At 40.5% G+C, this 25,993-nt stretch overlaps 2 protein-coding genes across 10 annotated transcripts in view; both read right to left on the bottom strand.

Moving 5' to 3' along the window:
* LOC118798495 (interleukin-1 receptor accessory protein) overlaps positions 1 to 3,352 on the bottom strand; it is a 34,055-nt gene extending 30,703 nt beyond the window's left edge. The window contains exon 1 of one of the 4 annotated variants that reach the window (XM_036557884.1): positions 3,283 to 3,352. Coding sequence is in view for 1 of the 4 variants with exons in the window: in XM_036557876.1 (XP_036413769.1) it covers positions 2,916 to 2,983 (68 nt within the window). In the remaining 3 variants the exon portion in view is untranslated. The other 3 variants (XM_036557899.1, XM_036557876.1, XM_036557891.1) reach the window with 3 other exon arrangements.
* Positions 3,353 to 9,898: 6,546 nt separating this feature from the next.
* Positions 9,899 to 25,993, bottom strand: part of fgf12b (fibroblast growth factor 12b) — a 55,185-nt gene continuing 39,090 nt past the window's right edge. For 5 of the 6 annotated variants that reach the window (XM_036558188.1, XM_036558180.1, XM_036558197.1 and 2 more), the window contains exons 3-5: positions 22,303 to 22,406; positions 16,071 to 16,269; positions 9,899 to 14,543 (exon numbers count right to left, since the gene is read on the bottom strand). In XM_036558188.1, the coding sequence (XP_036414081.1) occupies positions 14,413 to 14,543; positions 16,071 to 16,269; positions 22,303 to 22,406 (434 nt within the window). In that variant the 3' untranslated portion in view covers positions 9,899 to 14,412. Of the gene's footprint in view, positions 14,544 to 15,947; positions 15,951 to 16,070; positions 16,270 to 22,302; positions 22,407 to 25,993 lie in introns of all 6 variants that reach the window. The other variant, XM_036558171.1, reaches the window with a different exon arrangement.

The following is a 25,993-nucleotide window of genomic DNA, read 5'->3' as shown; positions in this document are numbered from 1 at the left end:
CACTTCCTGCTCTGAAATGCAGGGGTGTGGCTAAAATGAGGCTCCACCCACAAACTAAAACTCTGTGTAGTGACATGAAAGCGTGGGGCAGCATTTTTTATTTAAAAATTAAACTCATGATAAACTCAACTCAACTTCACTTTAAATAAAAAAAATATCTTAAAAAGAACAAAAATATGAAAAGATTTTTTTAAATATATTATGTAAATTTAGGGGTTAGGGTTTGAGACAGACTCCTCCCACTAGAAAGTTCCCTATGAATGATGATTGTGCATATATTTAGCTTATTACTGTCTCTATTAATGTTTTGGGGTTTAAACAGATCAGAATATAATCACTGTAAATATGTGAGATTTAAATACTTCATAGTTTTTTATTGGGAGACCTCAGTTTGAACAAATTTGGAAAAATGCTGCACACTGTCAAGAACACTTGGTGGCGCTAAACACACTAGGTGTACGAGACCTTTATATCTTTATCTCAAATCTAAACTGGCTAATATGCATCTAGTCGCTCTCCTGTGACTTGTCTATAGTAATAGAGACATCATAACAGCACAGTTTAATGATTTATCATGTTGACGTCAAAACTTTGACATTACCAGCAAATTCTATTCATTCGTAGAGTGCATGTCGTGCACTCTTTCTCTGAGTTTTGAGGGAAATGCGATTATGTTGAGCAGAGTCTAAAACAGCGTCACACACAGATCAGATAAAAGCTCCGCTCTCCTTATCCGAGTCTTACAAATGAGTGTGTTTAATTTGTCTGAGATGCATTAGAGAGGAATTAGACGCTGCACGCATTCATTAGGACCAACCTTCAGACACACTCCATCCATTACCACACACACACACACACACACACACACACACACACACACACTGACCTGATCAACACTAATCACATCACACACTCCCACCAATCACATAATGCCGTCAGATCAATCAGGAGATTCAGCCGGTCAATAGAGTCCTCAACTTCAGAGCCAATTACACTACAAATACACACACAGTATACACACACACAATACACACAAACACACACACACACACACACAGTATACACACACAGTACACACAAACACACACACAAACACACACAGTATACACACACAGTACATGCACACAATACACACACACAGTATACACCCACACAGTGCACGCACACAATACACACACACACAGTATACACACACAGTACACGCACACAATACACACACACACACAAAATACACACACAGTACACGCACACAATACACACACACACAGTATACACACACAGTACACGCACACAATACACACACAGTATACACATACACACACATATGCACACACAGTACACGCACACAATACACACACACACAAAATACACACACAGTACACGCACACAATACACACACACACAGTATACACACACAGTACACGCACACAATACACACACAGTATACACATACACACACATATGCACACAATATACACACAAAATATACACACCTACACACGTACACACACAATACACACTAAATACACACACAGTATATGTACAACGCCTACAATATACACACACACACACACACACACACAATCCACACACATTCACACTTTTTCTGCAAATGTTAATGAACAGTTAGTTTATATTTGATCTTAAAAATGGGAGAAAAAAAATCAGCGGTAACTGTAACGTGTGCAAAAGTCTGGACACCCCTCCCTTTGTAAAGTCTCAGAACTCATTGAACTCGTCAGGCCTTAATTGGCTCGTTAGGGCTGGTTAGGCAGGTGAAGGACTGTCGTTAGGAGCTTCAGCTGATAAAGTCCAGACTGACCTCGATTCTCTGACTCCTCAAATCTGCCGAGATTCAAACTCACGACAACGAAGCGAAACCCTGCACAGCCTCACCGCAGCACACAACACCGTCAGGCTAACACCCTCACACAAAATTACAGGTCAGTAAAAACAAAACAAAAGCACAGAGCAGTCTGGGTAGCCCCGCCCCCAGGGTTGATAAATGTTATTTAAGACTTTCTGCTGTCTAACTGAGTTTAAGCAGCGAGAGGAGTGAGAACTGACCATCATATGCTGACCATCATCATATACTGGAGTGTTTATATAAGGCTGGGGGATGATTACAGTCAGTTTGTTAATTTTTCAGCTCAGTAAGGAATGTTTGTCAGATATGTCTTGTGTTATATAGTGATTAATAAGCTCATTTGTTTATATAGAATAAAGTAATGAGTAATTCTATAGATATTAGAGCTTTATAAAAGTTCACACAGTGAAAAGGAGAAGAGCAGGAGAGCGGCAGTTTTTTACAGTGGGTGATTTCTGTCATTTTTACCCCCCTCGCCCATATATATATATATATATATATATATATACATATATATACACACAACGTACACACACAATAAACACATACACATACAATAAACACACACGACATACACACAGAATACACACATACACAGCTGACCATCATATCAGTCAGTACAGCACTGATTACCTACAACTACTGCAGTAAATCATCAACACAGAAAAGATTTGAAAAATTATATAGAATAATTATATGTTATATATAACTGTATAGATAGATTATATGTCTATACGAGCTTGGGGGATTGTTACAGTCAGTTATCATATTTAAAGTGCAGTATGTATATATATACATATATATATATATATATATATAGAGAGAGAGAGAGAGAGAGAGAGAGAGAGAGAGAGAGAGATCGATATACATATAGTTATATTGATGTAGATATTGACATAGATATACACACACTGTTAAAAATGGCTCATCAGGTCAACCTAAAAAAATTACTTCCTGTGGTAACAAGTAAATTAATTTTATTATATATATATATATATATATATATATATATATATATATATATATATATATATACATACACACTCACCTCGCGCTCTCTGGTCCCGGTGGTCTGTAGGAGGTCCCGGCGCAGGGCGGCTTATCGGTGCCACACATACACACACACACACACAACTTACGGTCAGAACGCTCGTGATTTAGGGCTGCTCTCTGAGCAGCGGAGCGGGACCTGCGCGCGCCTTTCACAAACTCACCGGAACTGCGCGCGCGGACAGCAAACAGCCTGATTTCACAACAGTCAAACTGAAACACTCAGCCAGCACGCGCGATGACACAAACACACAGAAAACAGGCGCGCGCGGGCAGTGCAGTCCGAGCCGCGAGGTCCCAACCGGCGGTGTGTCCTCCGTGTGTGTGTGTGTGCGCATGTAAGTGTATCTTACAGAGTCTCTTACTCTCAGGCTGTCCTGCTCGAACTGAGCGGAAGCTCGCGCTCCGTCAGGCTCCGCCCACACGGGAAACCCCGCGCCTTCCGGAAATTTCACAACAAGGGAGCAGAGGGAGGATCTATAACTGACACCCTTACTGATCTATAATCATATAATAATCTATAACACACCTATAACACACACACTGTACTGACACCCTTACTGATCTATAATCATATAATAATCTATAACACACCTATAACACACACACTGTACTGACACCCTTACTGATCTATAATCATATAATAATCTATAACACACCTATAACACACACACTGTACTGACACCCTTACTGATCAATAATCATATAATAATCTATAACACACCTATAACACACACACTGTACTGACACCCTTACTGATCTATAATCAAATAATAATCTATAACACACCTATAACACACACACTGTACTGATACCCTTACTGATCTATAATCATATAATAATCTATAACACACCTATAACACACACACTGTACTGACACCCTTACTGATCTATAATCATATAATAATCTATAACACACCTATAACACACACACTGTACTGACAACCTTACTGATCTATAATCATATAATAATCTATAACACACCTATAACACACACACTGTACTGACACCCTTACTGATCTATAATCATATAATAATCTATAACACACCTATAACACACACACTGTACTGACACCTTTACTGATCTATAATCATATAATAATCTATAACGCACCTATAACACACACACTGTACTGACACCCTTACTGATCTATAATCATATAATAATCTATAACGCACCTATAACACACACTGTACTGACACCCTTACAGATTTATAATTATATAATAATCTATAACGCGCCTATAACACACACTGTACTGACACCCTTACAGATCTATAATCATATAATAATCTATTTTAGAAACATCATCATCTCCATCATAGCCACAGCGACGCTGGCTGAACACTGAGCATAAAGCAGGAACTCCAGCTCACTGTGTGGAACTGTGTGGCTCTGCACACTGAGAGGGACCTGGAGGTTCACTGTGTGGAACTGTGTGGCTCTGCACACTGAGAGGGATCTGGAGGTTCACTGTGTGGAACTGTGTGGCTCTGCACACTGAGAGGGACCTGGAGGTTCACTGTGTGGAACTGTGTGGCTCTGCACACTGAGAGGGATCCACAGAGGTTCAGTGTGTGCTGGTTCTTAGTCTGTGCTCCTCTGGCGCCCCCTGCAGGCCGGCTGCTGAAGTGTGAAATGTGTAATGTGCTGCGTCAGCAGGTTCTCTGCAGCATGAAGACTGTAAAGACGCTCGGTCGTCTGCTGTGATATATGAAGAACACACTTATCTGGAAAATGGTGAAAGAGACAGAGAGGTCACACACAGGGGATCGTGAAGGGCACAGTGTGTGTGTGTGTGTGTGTGTGTGTGATTGGCTGCTCTAATGAATAAGGCTCCATTCACTGTGGTGTGGTGGGGGAGGGGTGGTACAGCAGTAGTGGGGTCAGTAGTGGAGCCGTATATAAAATATATAAATATATATATATTTGAAATAAATTTTGGATAGACCAGATTTAAGATAACTTCACTTGCCAAGATACCATCTTTTGCTATATATGTGTATATATATATACATATATATATATATATATATATATATATATATATATACACACACACACACAAACACATACAATATATAGTCAAAACAAAGTTCGTATTTGTACCTTTTCATAACGGAATGTTTTAAAACAGACGAGATGGGGTGTGTGGTACAGTTATGTTCCCTGACTAAAGGTACTGAGATGAACCCTTGAGAGAACCACCCCAGTGACAAGAGAGGAACTGACCCAGTAACAGTTTAGTACCTTTAACAGGTTCCACTCTTCTGGGAATCTTTCTACAAGATGTTGCAGAGAGTCTGTGGGAATTTCTGTCCATTCATCCAGAAGAGCATTTGTGAGGTCAGACACTGATGTTGGACGAGAGGGTCTGACTCACAATCTCCGTTCTAGTTCATCCCAAAGGTGTTTGATGGGGTTGAGGTCAGGGCTCTGTGAGGGCCAGTCAAGCTCTTCCACACCAAACTCACCCAGTCATGTCTTTATGGAGCTGCTTTGTGCACTGGGGCTCAGTCATGCTGGAACAGGAAAGGTTCTACCCCAAACTGTTCCCACAAAGCTGGAAGCAGATAACTGTGTACAATGTCTTTGTGCTGTAGCATCAACATCACCCTTCACTGGAACTAAGCGCCCAAACCCTGAAAAACAGCCCAGCCCATCATCCCTCCTCCACCAAACTTTACTGTTGGCACAGTGCAGTCAGGCGGGTAACGTTCTCCTGACGTCCACCAAACCCAAATTCATCATCAGACTGAAGCTGATTCATCAATCCAGAGAACACAGTTCCACTGTTGCAGAGTCCAGTGGTGGCGCTTTACACCACTCCAGCCGACACTTGGCATTGCGCATAGTGATCTTAGGCTTGTGTGCAGCTGCTCAGCCAGGGAAACCCACTTCATGAAGCTCCTGATGAACAGTTCTTGCTGATGTTGCTTCTAGAGGCAGGTCAATGCGGCTGTGCTTCAACACTCGCTCCAAGTCTGCGTGGTCTACCACTTTGTGGCTGAGCTGTTGTTGGTCCATTTCACAGTAATAACACTTACAGTTGTCTAGGGCAGATCTAGCAGGGCAGAAATTTCACAAACTGACTTGTGGTCAGAGGTGGCATCCTATGACAGTGCTATGTTTGAAGTCACTGAGCTCATCAGTACGACCCTCTACTGTCAGAGTTTGTCTATGTAGACTGCAAGGCTGTGTGCTTGATTTTATACACCTGTTATAATGGGTGTGGCTGAAACGCCTGAACTCAATCATTAGGAGGGGTGTCCACATACTTGTGGCCATGTAGTGTATGCATGAACCACTGCACTGCACACTCTCCACCAGCAGAGGGCAGACAATGAACATTCTACTGCTGCACACACACAAATGTACAGTCCTGTAGATCTATAGATATCACACACACACACACACACACTTGCTGGCTGGGAGCCAACTGTAATTCAGTGTGAGGAGATCAGATCTGAGTCAGCAAACTGTGAGAACCAGAGTGACTGCGATAAATGGGGTTAGTTGATCTTGTTATTGCAGGATCTATACATTTGGCAGACGCTCTTATCCACAGCAATCTAATCAAATAAATTTGGCAAAATATAAAAAGTAAACTTTCTCCAGGTGTAGTCGATCGGCTGAGATGTGCTCAGAGCCCAAATTTTGCCTCTTTAGTTTATAACTCAAGCTACAGGGTTAATGTAGTTAACAAACACTAGAAGCCAATAGTCACCCAAATCTTTTCTTTGAATACATCCCTCCTACAGCCTCATGTATCCTCCATCTTACGTTTTGCTGCTGATTTTTATGTTGGAGTTATCGTTCACTGGCTCTTTTGTGTTGTAATTGTTGTCCACTTGCTTTTTCCTATAACCCATGGGTCATACCACCTTGGGAGTCATAATGTTTTATGTCCATTTTACCATCTTGGCTGTAAACATATTTCAGTATGCGCTAATGTGCTAGTATAGGCTAAAAAATATAATGTAAACATAAACACAGACTTACTTTGCTCTGCTTCAAGCTTTAATTCAGCTATAGCTGCTTTTCTCACATCTCTGGCAGGAAACTTTTCCACAAACATAGAACAGTTTCTTGCAAAATGTCTCTCAACGTTAGATTTTTTTATGTGGCTGAAGTCGCTTCTCATTCACCAGCTTCTTTTTTGAATTTTTCCGTTCCACCTTAAGTGTTGAATTTTTATCAGCGATATGGTTCAGTGATGATGCAAATGCCCCCCAAACTGCAAACTGTTCTCTGCTTGCCAAGATTTAAAATCTTAGATCTGGAAATACTGATTAATGATCTGGTTTTAAAAGTTATTTACTTACTTTCAAGTCTCAACAAGTCAGAAAGTCTCAAAATTGTATAATTCAGTGGTAAAAACAAGCTACATCAGATAGAGTACCGGTTTGCACTGTTCTCCTTCACTAAAAAACTTGTTTTAAGATTCAGTTTATTGATTTAAGAGTCATACATCCAGTTATCTTCAGTTTCCTCTGCTGAGTTTCGTTTTTTTTTTTTAAAAGGTTCTATATAGAACCAAATGCAACACATTCTCCATCAATCTGAAGAACTATTTCACCATGCAGAGAACCATTTAAGCTTGTAAGTGGTTCTTTGAGTGTTTGTGATTTTATATAGAATCACTGTCTTTACTAAAGAGCCCTTGAAGAACCTGATTCAATAGTGTGGACGTCCCTGAAAAAGACGTCATCTAAAAGGCAGCATACATTGCTCTCAAATGTGTTCAGTGTTAATAAGATGTGCAGGTTACCCACTAATACCTCCCCCACACCATGACAGATGCTAGATTTAGAAGTTTACGCTGGTAACAATCTGGATGGTCCTTTTCTTCTACACAACATTCATTGTTTCCATAAACAATCCGAAAGTTTGACGCAATCTAAAAGGTCAGACCACAGTACACATTTTCACTGAGCATTTCAGTTGAGCTCAAGCCCAGAGAAGTCGGCGGCGTTTCAGAATGAGCGTATGTAGAAAACACAAAGTAGTTGAGAGGGTAAAGTAACACATTATCTCATCTTTTGTGCTTCTTCTTTGAAATACGAATTTACAAATCACTGCTTTCTGTTTTTAACCTTCTGTGGTCTGAGGTCATCCTCTCAGTTTTGTTCATATCTCCTTAAATCCTTCTCTGCACGCCGTTTAACATGAGTCTCTGATGTGGACTGAATGAAGAATGAAGGGTTTCCAGCGTGATGGTCAGTCCTTAGTGATTTCCTGAGTGTCCGTTGGTCAGTTTCACACAGAATGTAGACGGACACACGAATCCACCAGTTCCACACGGTGAGAGGCAGATGACGTGTATCTCAGCCCCTCTTCATAGGCTCATAACTCCGGATGTGAGTCTCGTATGATCTTGTGATGAGAGGGAATGGAAAGGGCGACTCTACAGATTCAGGAAGTGTTTGAACTGGATTTCTGAGCTGGATCATCACAAAGATACGGACACAGATATAGAGACAGAGACATTTGACCAGTCCCAACTCTTTGGAACTGGGTTTGTAAATGTATTTGAATGTAACCACGTTAAGTGGTTTCATTTAAACCTATGTAATGTGCAAAACTAAAGAAGCCGATCCAGCATGTCTTGGCTGATTGACTATAATGGGTGTAACGGGGGTGTTTTTATTGATCTATCACTGTAAGAATGCAGTGTTAGAATCAGGTTATGAGTATGTGTGTCTGTGTAGTGATGGAGCTTTAAAGTACAGCATCACTTTATCAGTGATCTGCACGCCAGCACTATTTCAGGAAGCGCAAAACTGTCTTTAAAAAACTCGTCACAGCAGCAGCGGCAGCACGACCGTTTCTGTCATGCTCGGCTGAATTATCTGTTAAACACACACACTCACACTCACACACACACACACACACACACACACACACACACACTGATGAAAGCATATTTGTAGGCTCTTTATGAAATATTAATAATGATCTGTTCTGAGTGGAACACAAACGGAGGAAAAACAGTGACGTTTATTTTTAGACACTTCCAGTTCAAACACACACACACACACACACACACACACACACACACACACACACATACACACACACTACACTTTCCAGAAACATCTCTCACGCTCACACGCTCTCTCAGACACACCCCATGGCTGTGATGAGTATCTACTGGCGTTCAGAAGTTTGGACTCAGTTCTAATGTAATAATGTAATTATTGGTGTTAATTTATTCAGTAGTGATTTATACAGTGACTAATTGACTGAAATACAGTGAGCTACACCAGAAGGAGCAGCTTTCTATTACATTACAACTGTGGGTTCTGCAGCTTTCACAGTCACTTCAGAATTGTCAATTCTGTCAGTAGAAAATCAATTTAGAAAATCAGTCCATCTATTTACAGCTAATTAACTGAAGTTGTAGTGCAGTGAAGTCATAACAGAAAAATCTGCATTTTTTGTTACATTGAAAACTGATTCCAAACATTTGAGCCGTGGTATTTGTGTGTGTGGGGGTTAATGTATGTATGTGTGTGTAGGTGTTAATGTGTGTGTGTGTGTGTGTGTGTTAGTCTATGTGTGTGTTAGTGTGTATGGTTGTGTGTTGTGTGTTGGTGTGCATGTAGGTGTTAATGTGTGTGTTCAAGTGTTTATGTGTGTTAGTGCATATATATGTTAGGGTGTGTATGTTAGTGTGTGTGTTAGTGTGTATATGTTACTGTGTGTGTGTGTTAGTGTGTTTGTGTTATTGTGTATGTGTGTGTGTGTGTGTGTGTGTGTGTGTGTGTGTATGTTACTGTGCGTGTTAGTCTGTGTGTGGGCTAGTGTGTGTGTGGGTTAGTGTGTTTGTGTTATTGTGTATGTGTGTATGTGTGTGTGTGTGTGTGTGTGTGTATGTGACTGTGTGTGTTAGTCTGTGTGTGGGCTAGTGCGTTTGTGTGTGTGGGTTAGTGTGTGTGTTATTGTGTGTGGTTGAATTAAACACTATCACTCCTGTATTTGGTTTCATTATTTTTAATTGGTAAATTATCTTTTCATCCTTCTGATCTTCTTGCGATGTTTTTTTAAGACAATCATTTACATCATGGTTCTGTATGTGGTTCGTCATTAAGGTGCAAACATTAACAAACACAAAAAACATCGTTAACTTTAGGCAGTAATCAAAAATTAAAGTTTTCTCTCAAACGCAGGCAGACATCTTTATTTACACTGCAAAAATCAGAGCTTTTACACGTGGAATTAACTATTAACGTGGACAATTTAGCTGTTGCCGTGCCGAATTCTGACAAAATAAACCCCAAACATCACAACTTTTTCAATTTAAAAACTCTTCAGAATAAAAGCACAGTAATTGGAGGGTTGGTGGATAAGCCCCGCCCCCTCTGTGCCCACTTTACTTTGATAGGCCGCAGCCTGATGCCTAGTTCTGTTCAGACAAAAAAGTTTATGCACAATAATTTGCATTTTTTAATGTAACAAAATTTAAAATTTAAAAGTTAAAATTTACTCGTAAAAATGTCTAGAAATAAGTCAAATGTTCTCATAATATTTTTATATTAATCCCATCACCAGCAATATTACATTCAGGTCAAATAATCTTTATAATATTCTTAGAGCAACATTGTTGAGAAATATTGAACACATTGACCAGATTTGAGATGAACTCACTTGTAAAAGATATCATTTTTGCAGTGAACCAGCCAGTGACATCCCCCCACTGACCCCGCCCCCGAACCCGTAACCCCGCCCCCTGACACGTGCAGGTGATGCTGGTGCTGCTCTCCTAATGGAAGACTTCTCACAAACCCCGCCCCCTTTAGCAAAGCACTGCTGATTGGCTCTTTCTGAGCAACGAACGTTTGCTGGATGGAGGAGCGAGCTGGACCTCAGTGGCCAATCAGATTCAGGCTTACTGCAGAGTTACGTGTGTGCGTGTGTGTGTGTGTGTGTGTGTGTGTGTGTGTGTGTGTGAGGGCAGTCTGTGCTTTTGGCAGGAAATACACACTGGGGAGAGTGTGTACAATCAATTAGAGCTCACACACACACAGAGCACACACACAGTGAGAGCAGAGAGGGCCCGACCGATATATCACTCATATCAGCAACATTGCGGTTCTACCAATTTAGTGATATCGGAGAAGATCGCACCAGTAAAACACGAGCTGCTGTGAAGCTGCTTGTTGTATAGTGTAACGGATGCACACTAGGGCTGTCAAAACACGCTCTCCTAGTTTGACCCTTCAACCCACCCGTAGCCGTGCAGGCTGAAGCCCAGCTGCAGTGTGTCAGTCTGAGAGATCTGTGATTGTAGCGCTCTTGTTCAAATACAGCCTTTATTAGTCTACCTATCGACTGTATATATGATATATCTGACCTATATATGATATATACACACTGTATATATGATATACATGTGACATATATGCTAATTGACTGTATATATGAGAAACTTGACATATAGACTCATTGACTGTATATTTTATATATATGATATATACACTCATTGATTGTACATTTGACATACGATACATACACTTACTGACTATGATATATATGACATGTACACTCACTGACTGTATATATATAATATATGATATACACTCTCACTAGATGTCAAGCCCTACATTCTTATAAAGATGGCTCTTCAAGGGTTCTGACAGTACATAGACAGTGGTTCTATGTAGAACCATAACCAGTCCAAAACCATTTACGTGATTAAATGGTTCTTTCCATGGTGAAATCGTTGTTCAGATTGATGGAAGCTGTGTTGTAAATGGTTCTATATGGAACCCCTTTGAAAACGGTTCTGTACAGCACCAAAAAACAGTTCTTCTATTACAAGCTTGACGTTGTACACAATTCCAGAATCCTTTTCGGTTCTATATAGAACCATACACAAAACAATCTGAAGAACGATTCCACCATGAAAAGAAGCATTTAACGTTCACGAGTGTTCATGGTTCTATATAGAACCATCGTCTTTACCAAAGAACACTTGTAGAACCTTCTTTTTTTGTAAGATGCATTTGCTTAGAAATGAATGCAAATTTGAGATGTAAGGTGTGAAGCACTTGGCTCAGCCCACTTTTGTGTCATTTACCTTCATTTACATACAATTTACATAAAACACTCCCTAATTTATGCAGATTTGAATAAAAGATGTAAAAAAAAAAACAGTCCAGCAGGGTTATAGGCCATTGAGCGATTTTTGTTACCATTAATATTTTCAATGATTATGATACATACTGATAATGTTGATAATTACTTTGCTTATGTACCTGCAAACCAATCATTTTTAGGTTATTAACTATTTTTGCACAAATTTACACCAGACGTGAATTTATCGTACAGATTCACTCTTATGAATTAGCGCCACCAATGTTAACACCATGTTAACGCGATCGTTTTGACAGCCCTAGTAAAACTGATATGAACCCGAAGAGCAAAATTTGCGTACTCTCTTTTTTTCACGATTATATTTGCTCGTACGCAACTTTGATAAACAAGGGCCAACGAGGTCGAACACAATGAGATCAAGCACAGAGAGAGTCTGGACATGCTCATGCAGGATAAAGAGAGGCAAGCTTTCAGTATAACTTTAGTAGTTTAGCGTAAAATTAGCAGCTTAGTATAATAACAATCATAATCATAGTATTAATAGTCGTAAAGGCGCGGGGGGGGGGAGTTTTCAAAAAACATTAAGACATCGTTAAAAATCGGCCGTGGTTTGTTCACCACCGTCGCTTTTGTTTTTATTCGTAAAGCAGCTGTTTAAACGTCCATCCCCCGCCGGTCTCGCCAAATGCTACAAAATAAAATCTACAAAAAACACAGACTGTGACTGCGATAAGACAAACGGCAGTTAAGGATCCCCCATCGCGCAAACACCTTCGTAGGGAAATTTCCAGACATTTGAAGCACCGCAGATCAAACCGCAGACTGGGCGGAGCCTCAGCTAGGGAGCAAAATAGCTATCGAAGTTAGATTGCTAAAGTGTTGGTAACGTAGCTCACATTAATGTTAGGTTAAATTTTGTAGCGTAAATAAATTCTTTACGATGTAGTTACAGCGAGGAACCCTCAGGACCTTCAGAGAAGTGCTAATGATTTGCGAGAACTAAAAAAATATGTTTAATTTTTGGTTCTTTTTTATTTAATAGAATTATCGTACTCATTGTATTTAAATTGTAAGTATTGCAATAAAAGTCGTTTTAAAACTCTTTAAGTTTTAGTTGAAAACAAAACGCCCAATGGTACACCGTCCAATCGGAATTGGTCTCTCTTTGGTATCTACGCAGATACAGACTGGCACCAATTTAAAGAGAGAATCAACGTCAGTCTAGATCTTCTCTAAGTTCTAGATAAGTGACTGTGAAAATAAGCTGTAGTCTAACCAGGTTTCAGTTGTTAAAAATGGAAAACCTACTGAAAAAGTCAAATATATGTTAGTATTATTTGCGAGCTTCAAACTTGTGTTTAATCTACAGTTAGCTTAGCGCTAACATACAACTAGAAATCCCATAGAGGTGCTAGAAAGAAATAGCACTAACAAAGGTGCTTTTTGAGAAATTTATGGCTCAAAGTGAAGGCCAAGCTTTAATAATCACAGGTTAGTTTAAAGCCACTGTTTTGGTGTGCTAGCTAGCTAACAAGCTAATGTTCTAGGTCTCTAGCTTAATGTGAGGAAGTGGTTTAATCTACCTACACTAGCTAACATAGTTGGGAGGGTAACTACAGCTAACCACAACTGTGTTTTATTTACCTAAAATTAGCATGAGATACCGCACCAACTCTTTAGCTAGCTAGCTTGTTGGCTAACATCCACCCACTGAGGGGCTCCCTCCTCCCGAGCTGAGGCTTTGGCCAGTCTAGAGCTCAGCCTGCAGCCGGACATCACTGGATATTCGTGTAAATATCCAAATCTATGTTTGGTCATTTCCTTTGTGACATCACAGCACAGCCAATCACAGGCCAGCGCTCCAGTACCATTCACCACCTCAGCCAATCAGAGAGCAGACTGTGAAGCCCCTCCCCCCCCCACACCTCCCGCCCACAAACAGAGTCAGACCAACAGAAAAGAGACGGTCGATAGTAACGACTGATAATGATGAGCAGAGCGACACACAGAAGCGCGTGAAAAGTGCGTTTGCATTCGTAAATCAACACATGAGAATTCGTACATGGCTTAAAGCTTAACCTTCCAGAACTCACACGCGCCGCCGCCTCGGCTCCGAGGGGACGCGGGTCGGACACACACTCGGCAGGCTTTGCATAAAATGTCCTGATTTCGTATTTTTGTTTGTTTTTCTACTGTTTTCTTTCTACGATATTCACAGGCAAGGATTCAGTTTCGTCCCTTTCAGTGTGTTTTCACGTCAGTTGGTTTCTTCCTTTGATATTCTGGTGGTTGTTGATGTTGAAGGTGACGTTCAGCTCCAGGAGGTGCTGCATGTGTGTGTGTGTGTGTGTGTATGTGTGTATATACGTGTGTGTGTGTGAGAGAGAGAGAGCAGCTATGATCCGTCCTGCTCGTTGGAGTCCGGGTTTAGCTCCTTTCCTCCGTTCATGGTCGGAGTCCCTGAGTCTTTCCTGGAGCGCTGCTTCTCGTCCAGCTCGTGCAGCGACGGCTCCTTGTACATACACACTAACGGGGAGGAAGAGGAGGAGAGAGTGAGCGTGTCACACTTTACACTGTAAACTGTACGCATCATTCTTTACACTGTAAACTTCACACGTCACCCATTACACTGGAAACGTTATACGTCACACTTTTCACGTAAAACTTTACACAGCATGCTTCACACTGTAAATGTTACACGTCACCCTTTACACAGTAAACTTTGCATATCACACCCTACATTGTAAACTTTACACATCACACTTTACACTGAAAACTGTATACATCACCCTTTACACTGTGAACATTATGAGTTACACTTTACGCTTTACTCTTTGTTTTTAAGTAGTGTGTAATTAAAATTTACACTTTATGCTTTACACTTTTTTGCCTTACACTTTACGCTGTTTGTACTGACACGTTGAGCTTTATGTTTTATGATTTGGAAATTATGCATGTTTTATGCTTTACACGTTACATGTCAAGCATTACACATTTTACACTTAACAGCTTAAGCTTAATGCTTTACACATTTTATGCTTTACACTTCAAGCTTTCAACTTTACACACTACACTTTTTAGACTTTTTACACCTAAAACATTGCACTTTACACACTGCACTTTACGCTTTGTGATTTGTAAATTATACATGCTTAATGCTTTACACATTAAGTATTACACTTTTTTATGCTTTACACTTTACAACTTAAGCTTACTGCTTTACACATTTTACGCTTTACACTTTCATCTTACACGTGGTACCTTATGCTTTTGATTTACGTATAAAAACTTGCTTTGTGCTTTATACTTTACACTTTCAATTTTACATACATATTTAACACTTTGTTATCCCTCATATTTTCTGCATGACACTTTTTAGTTTTTTTTAGAAACACTTTTCAATTTACACAAACAAGCTTTACGTGACGTGTTTTTGCATTACACTTTTTTGGCTTTTTACATTAAACTGCTTTACACTTCACAAGTTGCTCTTTACAGTCTGCAATTTACACTTTACGCTTCACACTTCATACTTTACACATGTTGCACCCTTCACCCATCTTTACATTTTTAACATTAACATTTTTACACAATGCAATTTACTCTTTACACATTATGTTTTATGGTTGACACATTTTGCCTTATCTGGTGTGCAAATGTGTTTTTTATTTTTTATTTTATTTTGTGTCATTTTCCATTCGCTCTTTATCATTTAAAATTAAACAGGCTTCTTTTGATTTTGTACCTTTATTACTGATATATGCAAATTAGCTGTGTTCTGATTGGCTGCCCCATCCTGTGCCTTGTTCCAAAAGCAGCCCAGAGCAAAACACTCCTTATAACTTCAGCGTGAATGGGCGGGGCTAAACTGCTGTAGTCTGAATATGCTGATACATGTAAATGAGTTGTTTTCTGTAACATCATTAAAACAGCCTTAGTGTCTATATATGGACAGCATGGACTGCAGCATGATCGGTGTGTTTACATTAAACTCAGACTCTAATGTAAAGAGAGAGAGGTCCCGTTTTTGGGGCTCTGTAAGCGAGCGCTCACCTTCGATGGGGCGGGGGACGAAGTGCGAGCAGGGTTTGGTTTTTTTGACGCGGTTGCCCTTCATGATGATGCCGTCTTTGTTGAGGCCGAGGAACCAGGCGCGGCCGCTCTCGTGCTGCCGGTACAGCGTGGACGAATAAATCACATAGTAATTCTCAAACACGCTCTCTTTGAACTTACACTCCACCGTGAAGACCTCCTGCAGAGGGAGAGAGAGAGAAAGAGATAATAGAGGGAGAGAGACACAGAGAGAGTACAGAGAGAGAGAGTACAAAAAGAGAGAGAGAGAAAGAGAGAGAGAGGGAGGGAGAGAGAATGAGAGAGAGAGAGAGAGAGAGAGAGAGAAAGAGAGAGAGAGAAATAGAGAGGGAGAGAGAGAGATAACAGAGGGAGAGAGAATGAGAGAGAGATAACAGAGGGAGAGAGAATGAGAGAGAGAGAGAGAGAGAGAGAGAGAGAAATAGACAGGGAGAGAGAGATAACAGAGGGAGAGAGAATGAGAGAGAGAGAGAGAGAGAGAGAGAGAAATAGAAAGGGAGAGAGAGAGATAACAGAGGGAGAGAGAATGAGAGAGAGATAACAGAGGGAGAGAGAAAACAGAGGGAGAGAGAGACAAAGAGAGGGAGAGAGAGACAAAGAGAGGGAGAGAGAGACAGAGAGAGGGAGAGAGATAACAGAGGGAGAGAGAATGAGAGAGAGAGAGGGGGGAGGGAGAGAGAGACAAAGAGAGGGAGAGAGAGACAGAGAGAGGGAGAGAGATAACAGAGGGAGAGAGAGAAAAAGAGAGGGGGAGAGAGAGAGACAGAGGGAGGTAGGGAGAGAGAGATGAAGGAAAGGAGAAAGAGTGAGAGGAAAACAGAGTAAGAGGGTGGTAGAGAGAGAGAGAGGGGAACGAAAAGAGAGAGGATAGAGAGTGATGGAGAGAGGTAGAAGAAAAGAGTGAAAAGAGAGTGAGGAGAAAGAAAGATGGAGAGAAGAAGAGGGTGAGAGAGAGATTTAAATAGAGTAATCTCTACACTACAGTCTGCCACACTGACCCCCTGTGAGCGTGTGTGTGTGTGTGTGTGTGTGTGTGTGTGTCCCAGTTAATCAAACACACACAGGTGGGGGGGCGGAGAAAACAAGCAGAGCAGAAATCACCTGAAGGACTCTCACATACACTGTATATTAAAGGGGAACTCCACCCATTTTTATATATTCCTCCATAATTAAGTGGTTAAGATGTAATCAGAGCTGTTCAGAGCGGTTTGGTGTGAAACTCTCTGTTCTAGATAAACTTACAGAGTCAGAACTGTTCACAGTGGTGGTGATAGGAACCAGACGTCCACCTCTAAAAGCTCCCTCACAGAAAGTTACTACATGAAATGGTTATGAATTCACTGCCTGATGACTGAGACACTGTTTTATGATAGTTTAGAGAACTTAAACTCCATTCATGGTGGAGGGATACATGCAGGGCGCTGTGAGGCAAAATAGTCCCCAAAGAAAACTTATTATTTCAGATTTTCCACTATTTTCCATCATCAACATTCCACATAAACTCAGAAGACTCGTGTAGGTTCACTCGTGGTTCTGGATAGTAAATAAAATGTCTATATTTGTGTTGTAGTCATGGCGACCCCTGGTTCCTATCACCACCACTGTAAAGGCATCTGAACCATTTCACACCAAACCACTCTGAATCACTCTGATTACAGCTCACACACTGAATTATGGAGGAAATTTTGGAAAATGGGTGGAGTTCCTCTTTTAACTCAGCATTACTTCTGCCTCACTGTCAGCAGTGCAGCGCTGAAACTTTGCGTCTGTTTAAAATTCTCCTCACTGATGAATCTACGCAGACACTCTGACGCCTCTGTATCAGTTCATTATCACCCTGAAACTCAGATTAATCAACACTCTCACACCTCACACACGACTCGGGATAACACACTCAGAGCAGCTGACCACACACACACACACACACACACACACACGAGGATAAACCTGGTCCTTCTTCATCAAAGTTGCGCAAAAAACTTTCGTACGATGTGGAAACGAGCAGAGATTTGAGCAAAAGCAGCTTCCGCGCGTGAAATCAAGTGCCAGCCTGCCAGCACCTCATTTACATATCATTTACATGAATCATGCAGATGTTTCAGTAGGGAGCCAATAAAACGACAGTGTTTGGCGGCTCTTGAGCAATTACAGTGTAATACGTCTTTAAATTGAACATAAAATAACTGCAGTTTTTGTTTACACCAATTAGCACAGAAAATACGGACTGCACTAATTATTAGTATTACTGTTATTTTTTATGTTTATTTTTATTGGCATTATAACTGACACTGATAATAGTTTGGGTTATTTAATCATAAATAAAGCATAATTTTTTAGGTTGCTAAACTATTATGCTCGAATGTATATGCTCTCCTAGCAGACGTGAGTTTGATCGTACAGATATGCTGTAAAAGTTCGTTGATGTGGGCGATAGAAACGCAAAGTGTCTGTAATATTTTATGAATGTCGACGAATACGAATGTCTTTTCCGTTCAACTTTAATGGCTAAATTGTTTATCGATACCTGAAATACCTGAAAATTCTACACTGGAAATGTTTTTTGCATTTGTGCACAAATTTTCACACAGATTTTCAACAAACACAAACGGCAAGGAGCTGCACTGAGAGATGACCAGAAAAGACCACAGCCTGTTTTTACTGGGAGGAGTTTTGGTTGTACTGGGAGGGGTTTTGATTGTACTGGGAGGGGTTTTGATTGTACTGGGAGGAGTTTTGGTTGTACTGGGAGGGGTTTGGTTGTACTGGGAGGGGTTTTGATTACACTTGGAAGAGTTCCGGTTGTACTGGGAGGGGTTTTGATTACACTTGGAAGAGTTTTGGTTGTACTGGGAGGAGTTTTGGCTGTACTGGGAGGGGTTTTGGTTGTACTGGGAGGGGTTTCAGTTGTACTGGGAGGGGTTTTGGCTGTATTGGGAGGAGTTTCGGTTGTACTGGGTGGAGTTTTGGCTGTACTGGGAGGGGTTTTGGTTGTACTGGGAGGAGTTTCAGTTGTACTGGAAGGAGTTTCGGTTGTATCGGAAGGAGTTTCGGCTGTACTGGGAGGAGTTTCAGTTGTACTGGGAGGAGTTTTCGTTGTACTGGGAGGAGTTTTGGTTGTACTGGGAGAAGGTTCGGTTGTACCGGGAGGAGTTTTGGCTGTACTGGGAGGAGTTTCAGTTGTACTGGGAGAAGGTTCGGTTGTACCGGGAGGAGTTTTGGCTGTACTGGGAGGAGTTTCAGTTGTACTGGGAAGAGTTTCAGTTGTACTGGGAGGGGTTTTGGTTGTTGAATGTATCTTGGAGAGACAGATGTGTTTACGCTGCTATAATATGTGGCCAAAATGCACCTCAGTTCACCTCCTAAAGAGGTCTGAGTGATCAGATCTGTTTCTGGTGTTTTGGCTGCGTTTACACTCCCATTTGATGTGGTTTGGCCTGATCCAGATATAATCCTGATAAACAAGATGCATGAAGTGACCAGGTGTAAACAGGGTCTCAGAAATCGTCTGAACAGGGGTCATTTTAGCTTCAGTTAGCTGGAACCGAGCTTGCTGTGCTGTGTGGTGCATTTGTCCTGCAAACTAAGCCATCGCTTAGCCAAAGCGCTACAGCCCGAAACACCACAGGACAGGTTTGATTTCAGCTTCCTGTCAATTACTCCACTTTGACTCTCTCAGACGTGTTCATCATCTACACTTGTTTCAGCAGAGCAGCAGTCAGTCACAATCAGACCTGCACTGTTGTGTGTGGCTCTGTTTGGGTCTGTAGCTGCTCGCTAAGCTAACGTTAACTTAGACACCACAGAACAGGCTTAATTCCTCCTTTCCGCCCCTTGAATAAATGGATGGATGGATGGATAGATGGATGGATGGATGGATGGATGAAAACTGCACGACACACTGGAACCAACGACGCAAACACAACTAAAACAAACTCACACTACATCCTACACAACACACAATACTGTACTGATCAGATACAAATCACAATACAATAGACAACAACTATAAAATACACAAACAACAGTGACGTCTGAAAAACACTAAACGACCAGCCAACTCTGGACATCTAAACCCTCCATATCTGAACTAAACACTTTACACTATTTACAAATCCTGGGAAACACAGGACACTGGTACTGGGACAGGAAGCTAACCAGGGTTCATTATTTCATTATTTCATATTTACATTGTGTGTAAATTTCATGATGGACCAAAACAAATGACCCAAAATTACGTGGAAAAAATTCTGGTTCCATTGACTTACACTAAAAGTAAAGTATATATATATGTAAAAAAATATGTATGTATATATATATATATATATATATATACACAGTGCAAAATAATACATTTTTGTGGAAACCTTAAAATTTTTGCTCAAATAAAAATTAATAATATTTTGCACTACTACATAATAAACTACTACATAATGAATCAATGAATCATAAATGAAAATATCCAATAGTCGCAGCCCTATTCATATCTGAACGCTTGATTTTGCCTATAACACTGAATGAGTATTTTACAGCATTTTTATAGGAAAACAAACAATAAATATTGTTTTATTTTCAATTTAGTAAGTAAACCAATTAATTAAACACAAACCTAGGTTTCTCTGAAATGGTTATGTGTGGTTAAAAGACCATTTCGCCATTTTACTCTGTCAGTTAAAGTAAGCTTTTACACTGGCTGTGTGTGCATGCAGTCTGAAAATAGGCTTTGTGTCTATTTTTGCCGCTTGCCCTGCGTTGACTCAACACAAATGACAATATGCACCTCATCTGCACTGCAAGACCTCCACACACACTCCAGCTCACAGATAAACACACTACTGTACCGCTTCACACATTACTGCAAACAACACGCAACACACACTGCATTATTTATATAATAATAAACAATAACGCACAGTGAACCTGCACAAAACTACAAACAGAAATTCTATGAAAGCGATACATACCGCTTATAAGGTTTGAAGAAAAGCAGCAAAACTTAACGGATGAAGCTTGAAAAGACATGACATTTAGTGATACACAAGCGCATAATGCACTCGCACACTCACACGCTTGCACACTCGCAAAAAAACACGCATCCGTGTGGAGATTTACTAATAAAATCCTCAAAGCCAACATTAACCAAACAGATCAGGGGAAAAATGAACATAAATGCGTAGCTAAAATATGAATAAATATCCAGGCTCCACCCACAAATGTGTTCTTATATAGGAACTGTTGTGAGGTTGGACGAACCCATTTAATCTGATGAGTTTGCATCACAATACCTACATTTAGAGCCAGGTTCAATGAATGACCGGCTCTAAATGTAGGTATTGTGATATAAACTGAGTGTGTTCTACAGTTTCTCATTAGGCTGAATGAATAACTGACTCTAAATGTAGGTATTGTGATATAAACTGAGTCTGTTCTACAGTTTCTCATTAGGCTGAATGAATAACCGACTCTAAATGTAGGTATTGTGATATAAACCGAGTCTGTTCTACAGTTTCTCGTTAGGCTGAATGAATAACCGACTCTAAATGTAGGTATTGTGATATAAACCGAGTCTGTTCTACAGTTTCTCGTTAGGCTGAATGAATAACCGACTCTAAATGTAGGTATTGTGATATAAACCGAGTCTGTTCTACAGTTTCTCATTAGGCTGAATGAATAACCGACTCTAAATGTAGGTATTGTGATATAAACTGAGTCTGTTCTACAGTTTCTCATTAGGTTGAATTAATAAACGACTCTAAATGTAGGTATTGTGATATAAACTGAGTCTGTTCTACAGTTTCTCATTAGGTTGAATGAATAACCGACTCTAAATGTAGGCATTGTGATATAAACTGAGTCTGTTCTACAGTTTCTCATTAGGTTGAATGAATAACCGACTCTAAATGTAGGCATTGTGATATAAACTGAGTCTGTTCTACAGTTTCTCATTAGGTTTTATGTGATTTTCACCTGTAGAGCTTGTCTGACGTAGCAACAGTAGCTATGAAAGAATAAGTATGTGGGCGGAGCTTTGTTAGGATGTTAGTTAGTTAGTCAACTGGATTGTGAGGATCTACAAAGATGGCACGTTGTCAAATTTGGACTACATTTGTTGCTGTACAATCAAAAGGAAATGCACATTAAACCAAAACACATGTAAAACACAGTGCTGGAGTGAAGAGTGAAGAGAGAGACTTACTGACGAGTAGAGAAACCCCTCAGCGTTCATCCCCACATACAGACCAGCCTTCACTCCCTGAATCGCCACCACACGCAGACCCACTGGAATCAGGTTAAACAGAGCTACAGAGAGAGAGAGAGAGAGAGAGAGAGAGAGAGAGAGAGAGAATACAAACACACACACAAAGAGAGAGAGAAAGAGAGAGAGAGAGAGAGAGAGAGAGAGAGAGAGGGTGCAGAGAGAGAGAGACAGAGAGACAGAGAGGGTACACAGAGAGAGAGACAGAGGGAGAGAGAGGGTACAGAGAGAGAGAGAGAGAAAGAGTAAAGAGAGAGAAAGAGAGAGAGAGTGTGTGTACAGAAAAAGAAAAAGAAAGAGAGGGAGAGAGAAAAAAAGAATGCGAAAGGTAGAAAGGAAGAAAAAGAGACAAAGAAATAGAAAGAAAAGAGAGAGTGAAATAAAGAGAGACAAAGAAAGAAAAAAGAAAGAGAGAAAAGAGAATAGAGAGAAGGAAGAGAGAGGGGGGAGAAAAGGGGGATCAGATCAAAGTCAGCTGATTGTAGTATGAAGCTGATTCAGTCTCTGTGAAAATCAATAGGCTCTGTATCGGCCCACAAATAGACAGAGAGAGAGAGAGAGAGAGAGAGAGAGAGAGAGAGAGAGAGAGCAGGGGATCAGCGGAGGAGTGCGGAGGATGAAGGGAGTAACAGAGGGGGAGGAGATTTGACAGAGAGAGAGGGGATGAGTGTACATGAGAGAGAGAGGGAGTGAGAGAGAGAGAAAGAGAGAGAGAGAGAGAGAGAGAGAGAGAGAGAGAGAGAGAGAAGATGAGTGGGTTTGAGCAGAGAGGATAAGAGCACTGTTCACAGGGAATGCAGTGTACATGCCAGATGAGGAACTGTGTGTGTGTGTGTGTGTGTGTGTGTGTTGTTATTGTGTGTGTTAGTGTGTGCAGTGAGGTCGGACGCTGAGCCACTATGAGTAACATTACAGGCTGTTTACAGTAAACACGGTTCTGCAGAGTGTCTGTTCACCTGTAGAACCCAGCCTGAGCAGCACACACCTGTAGAACACTGTATGACTGAGTAACTCGCTCTAGGCTTAACGACGCTCTGTAATAACGTAGTACTGGCTTTATTTTTAAAAGACTGTGTTTTATTACAGTGTGTGTAGCTCTGTAGTGCTAAATGTAACACTGTACCTCCACAACACAGAATTAATTAAATTAATGAAAATGTTTAAAAATAACTTTGTCTGTAACACTGCAGCTCTGTAACACTGCAAAACTGGACTTCTGAAACTCTGTTACTGTGTAATGTGTCATGTGTGTAACACTGCAAAACTCTGGCACTTTATAATTGCCACTGTGCAGCTCTGTAAGTCTATGAAACTCAAACTCTTATTGAGTGAAATAAACTCTGTAATGTAGAATTCAAACTGTAATGCTCTCTAACTCTCTAACTAAATCTGTAGCTCTGTAACTCTGCAGCTCTGTAGCTCTGTAACTCTGCAGGTCTGTAAATGTAGCTGTATAACTCTGTAGCTCTGCAACTCTGCAGGTCTGTAAATGTAGCTGTATAACTCTGTAGCTCTGTAACTCTGCAGCTCTGTAAATGTAGCTGTATAACTCTGTAGTTCTGTAACTCTGCAGCTCTGTAAATGTAGCTGTATAACTAGCTCTGTAACTCTGTAACTGTAATTCTATAACTCTAACTCTGTAACTCTGCAGCTCTGTAAATGTAGCTGTGGAACTCTGTAGCTCTGCAACTCTGTAACTCTGTAATGAACTCTGTAACTGTAGCTCTGTGGCACTGTAACTATAACTCTGCAACTCTGTAGCTCTGTAACTGTAGTTATGTAGCACTGTAAAGGTAACTAACTCTAGCTCTGTAACTGTAACTCTGTAGCTCTGTAACTTTGAAGCTCTGTAACTTTGTAACTCTAACTGTAACTCTGTAGCTCTGTAACTCTAACTGTAACTAACTGTAACTCTGAAGATCTAACTGTATCTCTGTATAACTGTAACTAGCTCTGTAGCTCTGTAACTCTGTAACTGTAATTCTAACTGTAACTCTGAAGATCTAACTGTATCTCTGTAACTGTAGCTCTGTAACTATAGCTCTGTAGCATTGTAACTCTGTAGCTCTGTAACTGTAACTCTGTAGCTCTGTAACTCTGTGGCTCTGTATCTCTGAAGCTCTGTAACTCTATAGCTCTGTAACTCTGTAAATGTAACTAACTGTAACTCTGTAGCTCTGTAATTAGTTCTGTAACTCTGTAGCTCTGTAACTAACTGTAACTCTGTAGCTCTGTAACTAACTGTAATTCTGTAGCTCTGTAACCACAGTTCTGTAACTCTGTAGCTCTGTAACTGCAGTTCTGTAACTCTGTAGCTCTGTAACTGCAGTTCTGTAACTGTAGCTCTGTAACTAATTATAATTCTGTAGCTCTGTAACTGCAGTTCTGTAACTCTGTAGCTCTGTAACTACAGTTCTGTAACTCTGTAGCTCTGTAACTAACTGTTATTCTGTAGCTCTGTAACTGCAGTTCTGTAACTCTGTAGCTCTGTAACTGCAGTTCTGTAACTCTGTAGCTCTGTAACTGCAGTTCTGTAACTCTGTAGTTCTGTAACCAACTGTAATTCTGTAACTCTGTAACTGCAGTTCTGTAACTCTGTAGCTCTGTAACTGCAGTTCTGTAACTCTGTAGCTCTGTAACTAACTGTAATTCTGTAGCTCTGTAACCACAGTTCTGTAACTCTGTAGCTCTGTAGCTGCAGTTCTGTAACTCTGTAGCTCTGTAACTGCAGTTCTGTAACTCTGTAGCTCTGTAACTGCAGTTCTGTAACTCTGTAGCTCTGTAACTAACTGTAATTCTGTAGCTCTGTAACCACAGTTCTGTAACTCTGTAGCTCTGTAACTGCAGTTCTGTAACTCTGTAGCTCTATAACTGCAGTTCTGTAACTGTAGCTCTGTAACTAACTGTAATTCTGTAGCTCTGTAACTGCAGTTCTGTAACTCTGTAGCTCTGTAACTACAGTTCTGTAACTCTGTAGCTCTGTAACTGCAGTTCTGTAACTCTGTAGCTCTGTAACTAACTGTAATTCTGTAGCTCTGTAACTCTGTAGCTCTGTAACTGCAGTTCTGTAACTCTGTAGTTCTGTAACCAACTGTAATTCTGTAACTCTGTAACTGCAGTTCTGTAACTCTGTAGCTCTGTAACTGCAGTTCTGTAACTCTGTAGCTCTGTAACTAACTGTAACTCTGTAGCTCTGTAACTACAGTTCTGTAACTCTGTAGCTCTGTAACTGCAGTTCTGTAACTCTGTAGCTCTGTAACTAACTGTTATTCTGTAGCTCTGTAACTGCAGTTCTGTAACTCTGTAGCTCTGTAACTGCAGTTCTGTAACTCTGTAGTTCTGTAACTCTGTAACTGCAGTTCTGTAACTCTGTAGCTCTGTAACTGCAGTTCTGTAACTCTGTAGCTCTGTAACTAACTGTAATTCTGTAGCTCTGTAACCACAGTTCTGTAACTCTGTAGCTCTGTAGCTGCAGTTCTGTAACTCTGTAGCTCTGTAACTGCAGTTCTGTAACTCTGTAGCTCTGTAACTGCAGTTCTGTAACTCTGTAGCTCTGTAACTAACTGTAATTCTGTAGCTCTGTAACCACAGTTCTGTAACTCTGTAGCTCTGTAACTGCAGTTCTGTAACT

The sequence above is a fragment of the Colossoma macropomum genome, unplaced genomic scaffold, assembly GCF_904425465.1.
Source record: "Colossoma macropomum unplaced genomic scaffold, Colossoma_macropomum, whole genome shotgun sequence".
NCBI classification, from domain to species: domain Eukaryota; kingdom Metazoa; phylum Chordata; class Actinopteri; order Characiformes; family Serrasalmidae; genus Colossoma; species Colossoma macropomum.
The sequence above is the reverse complement of the archived record's forward strand: the minus strand, read 5'-3'. Positions and strand labels throughout refer to the sequence as shown.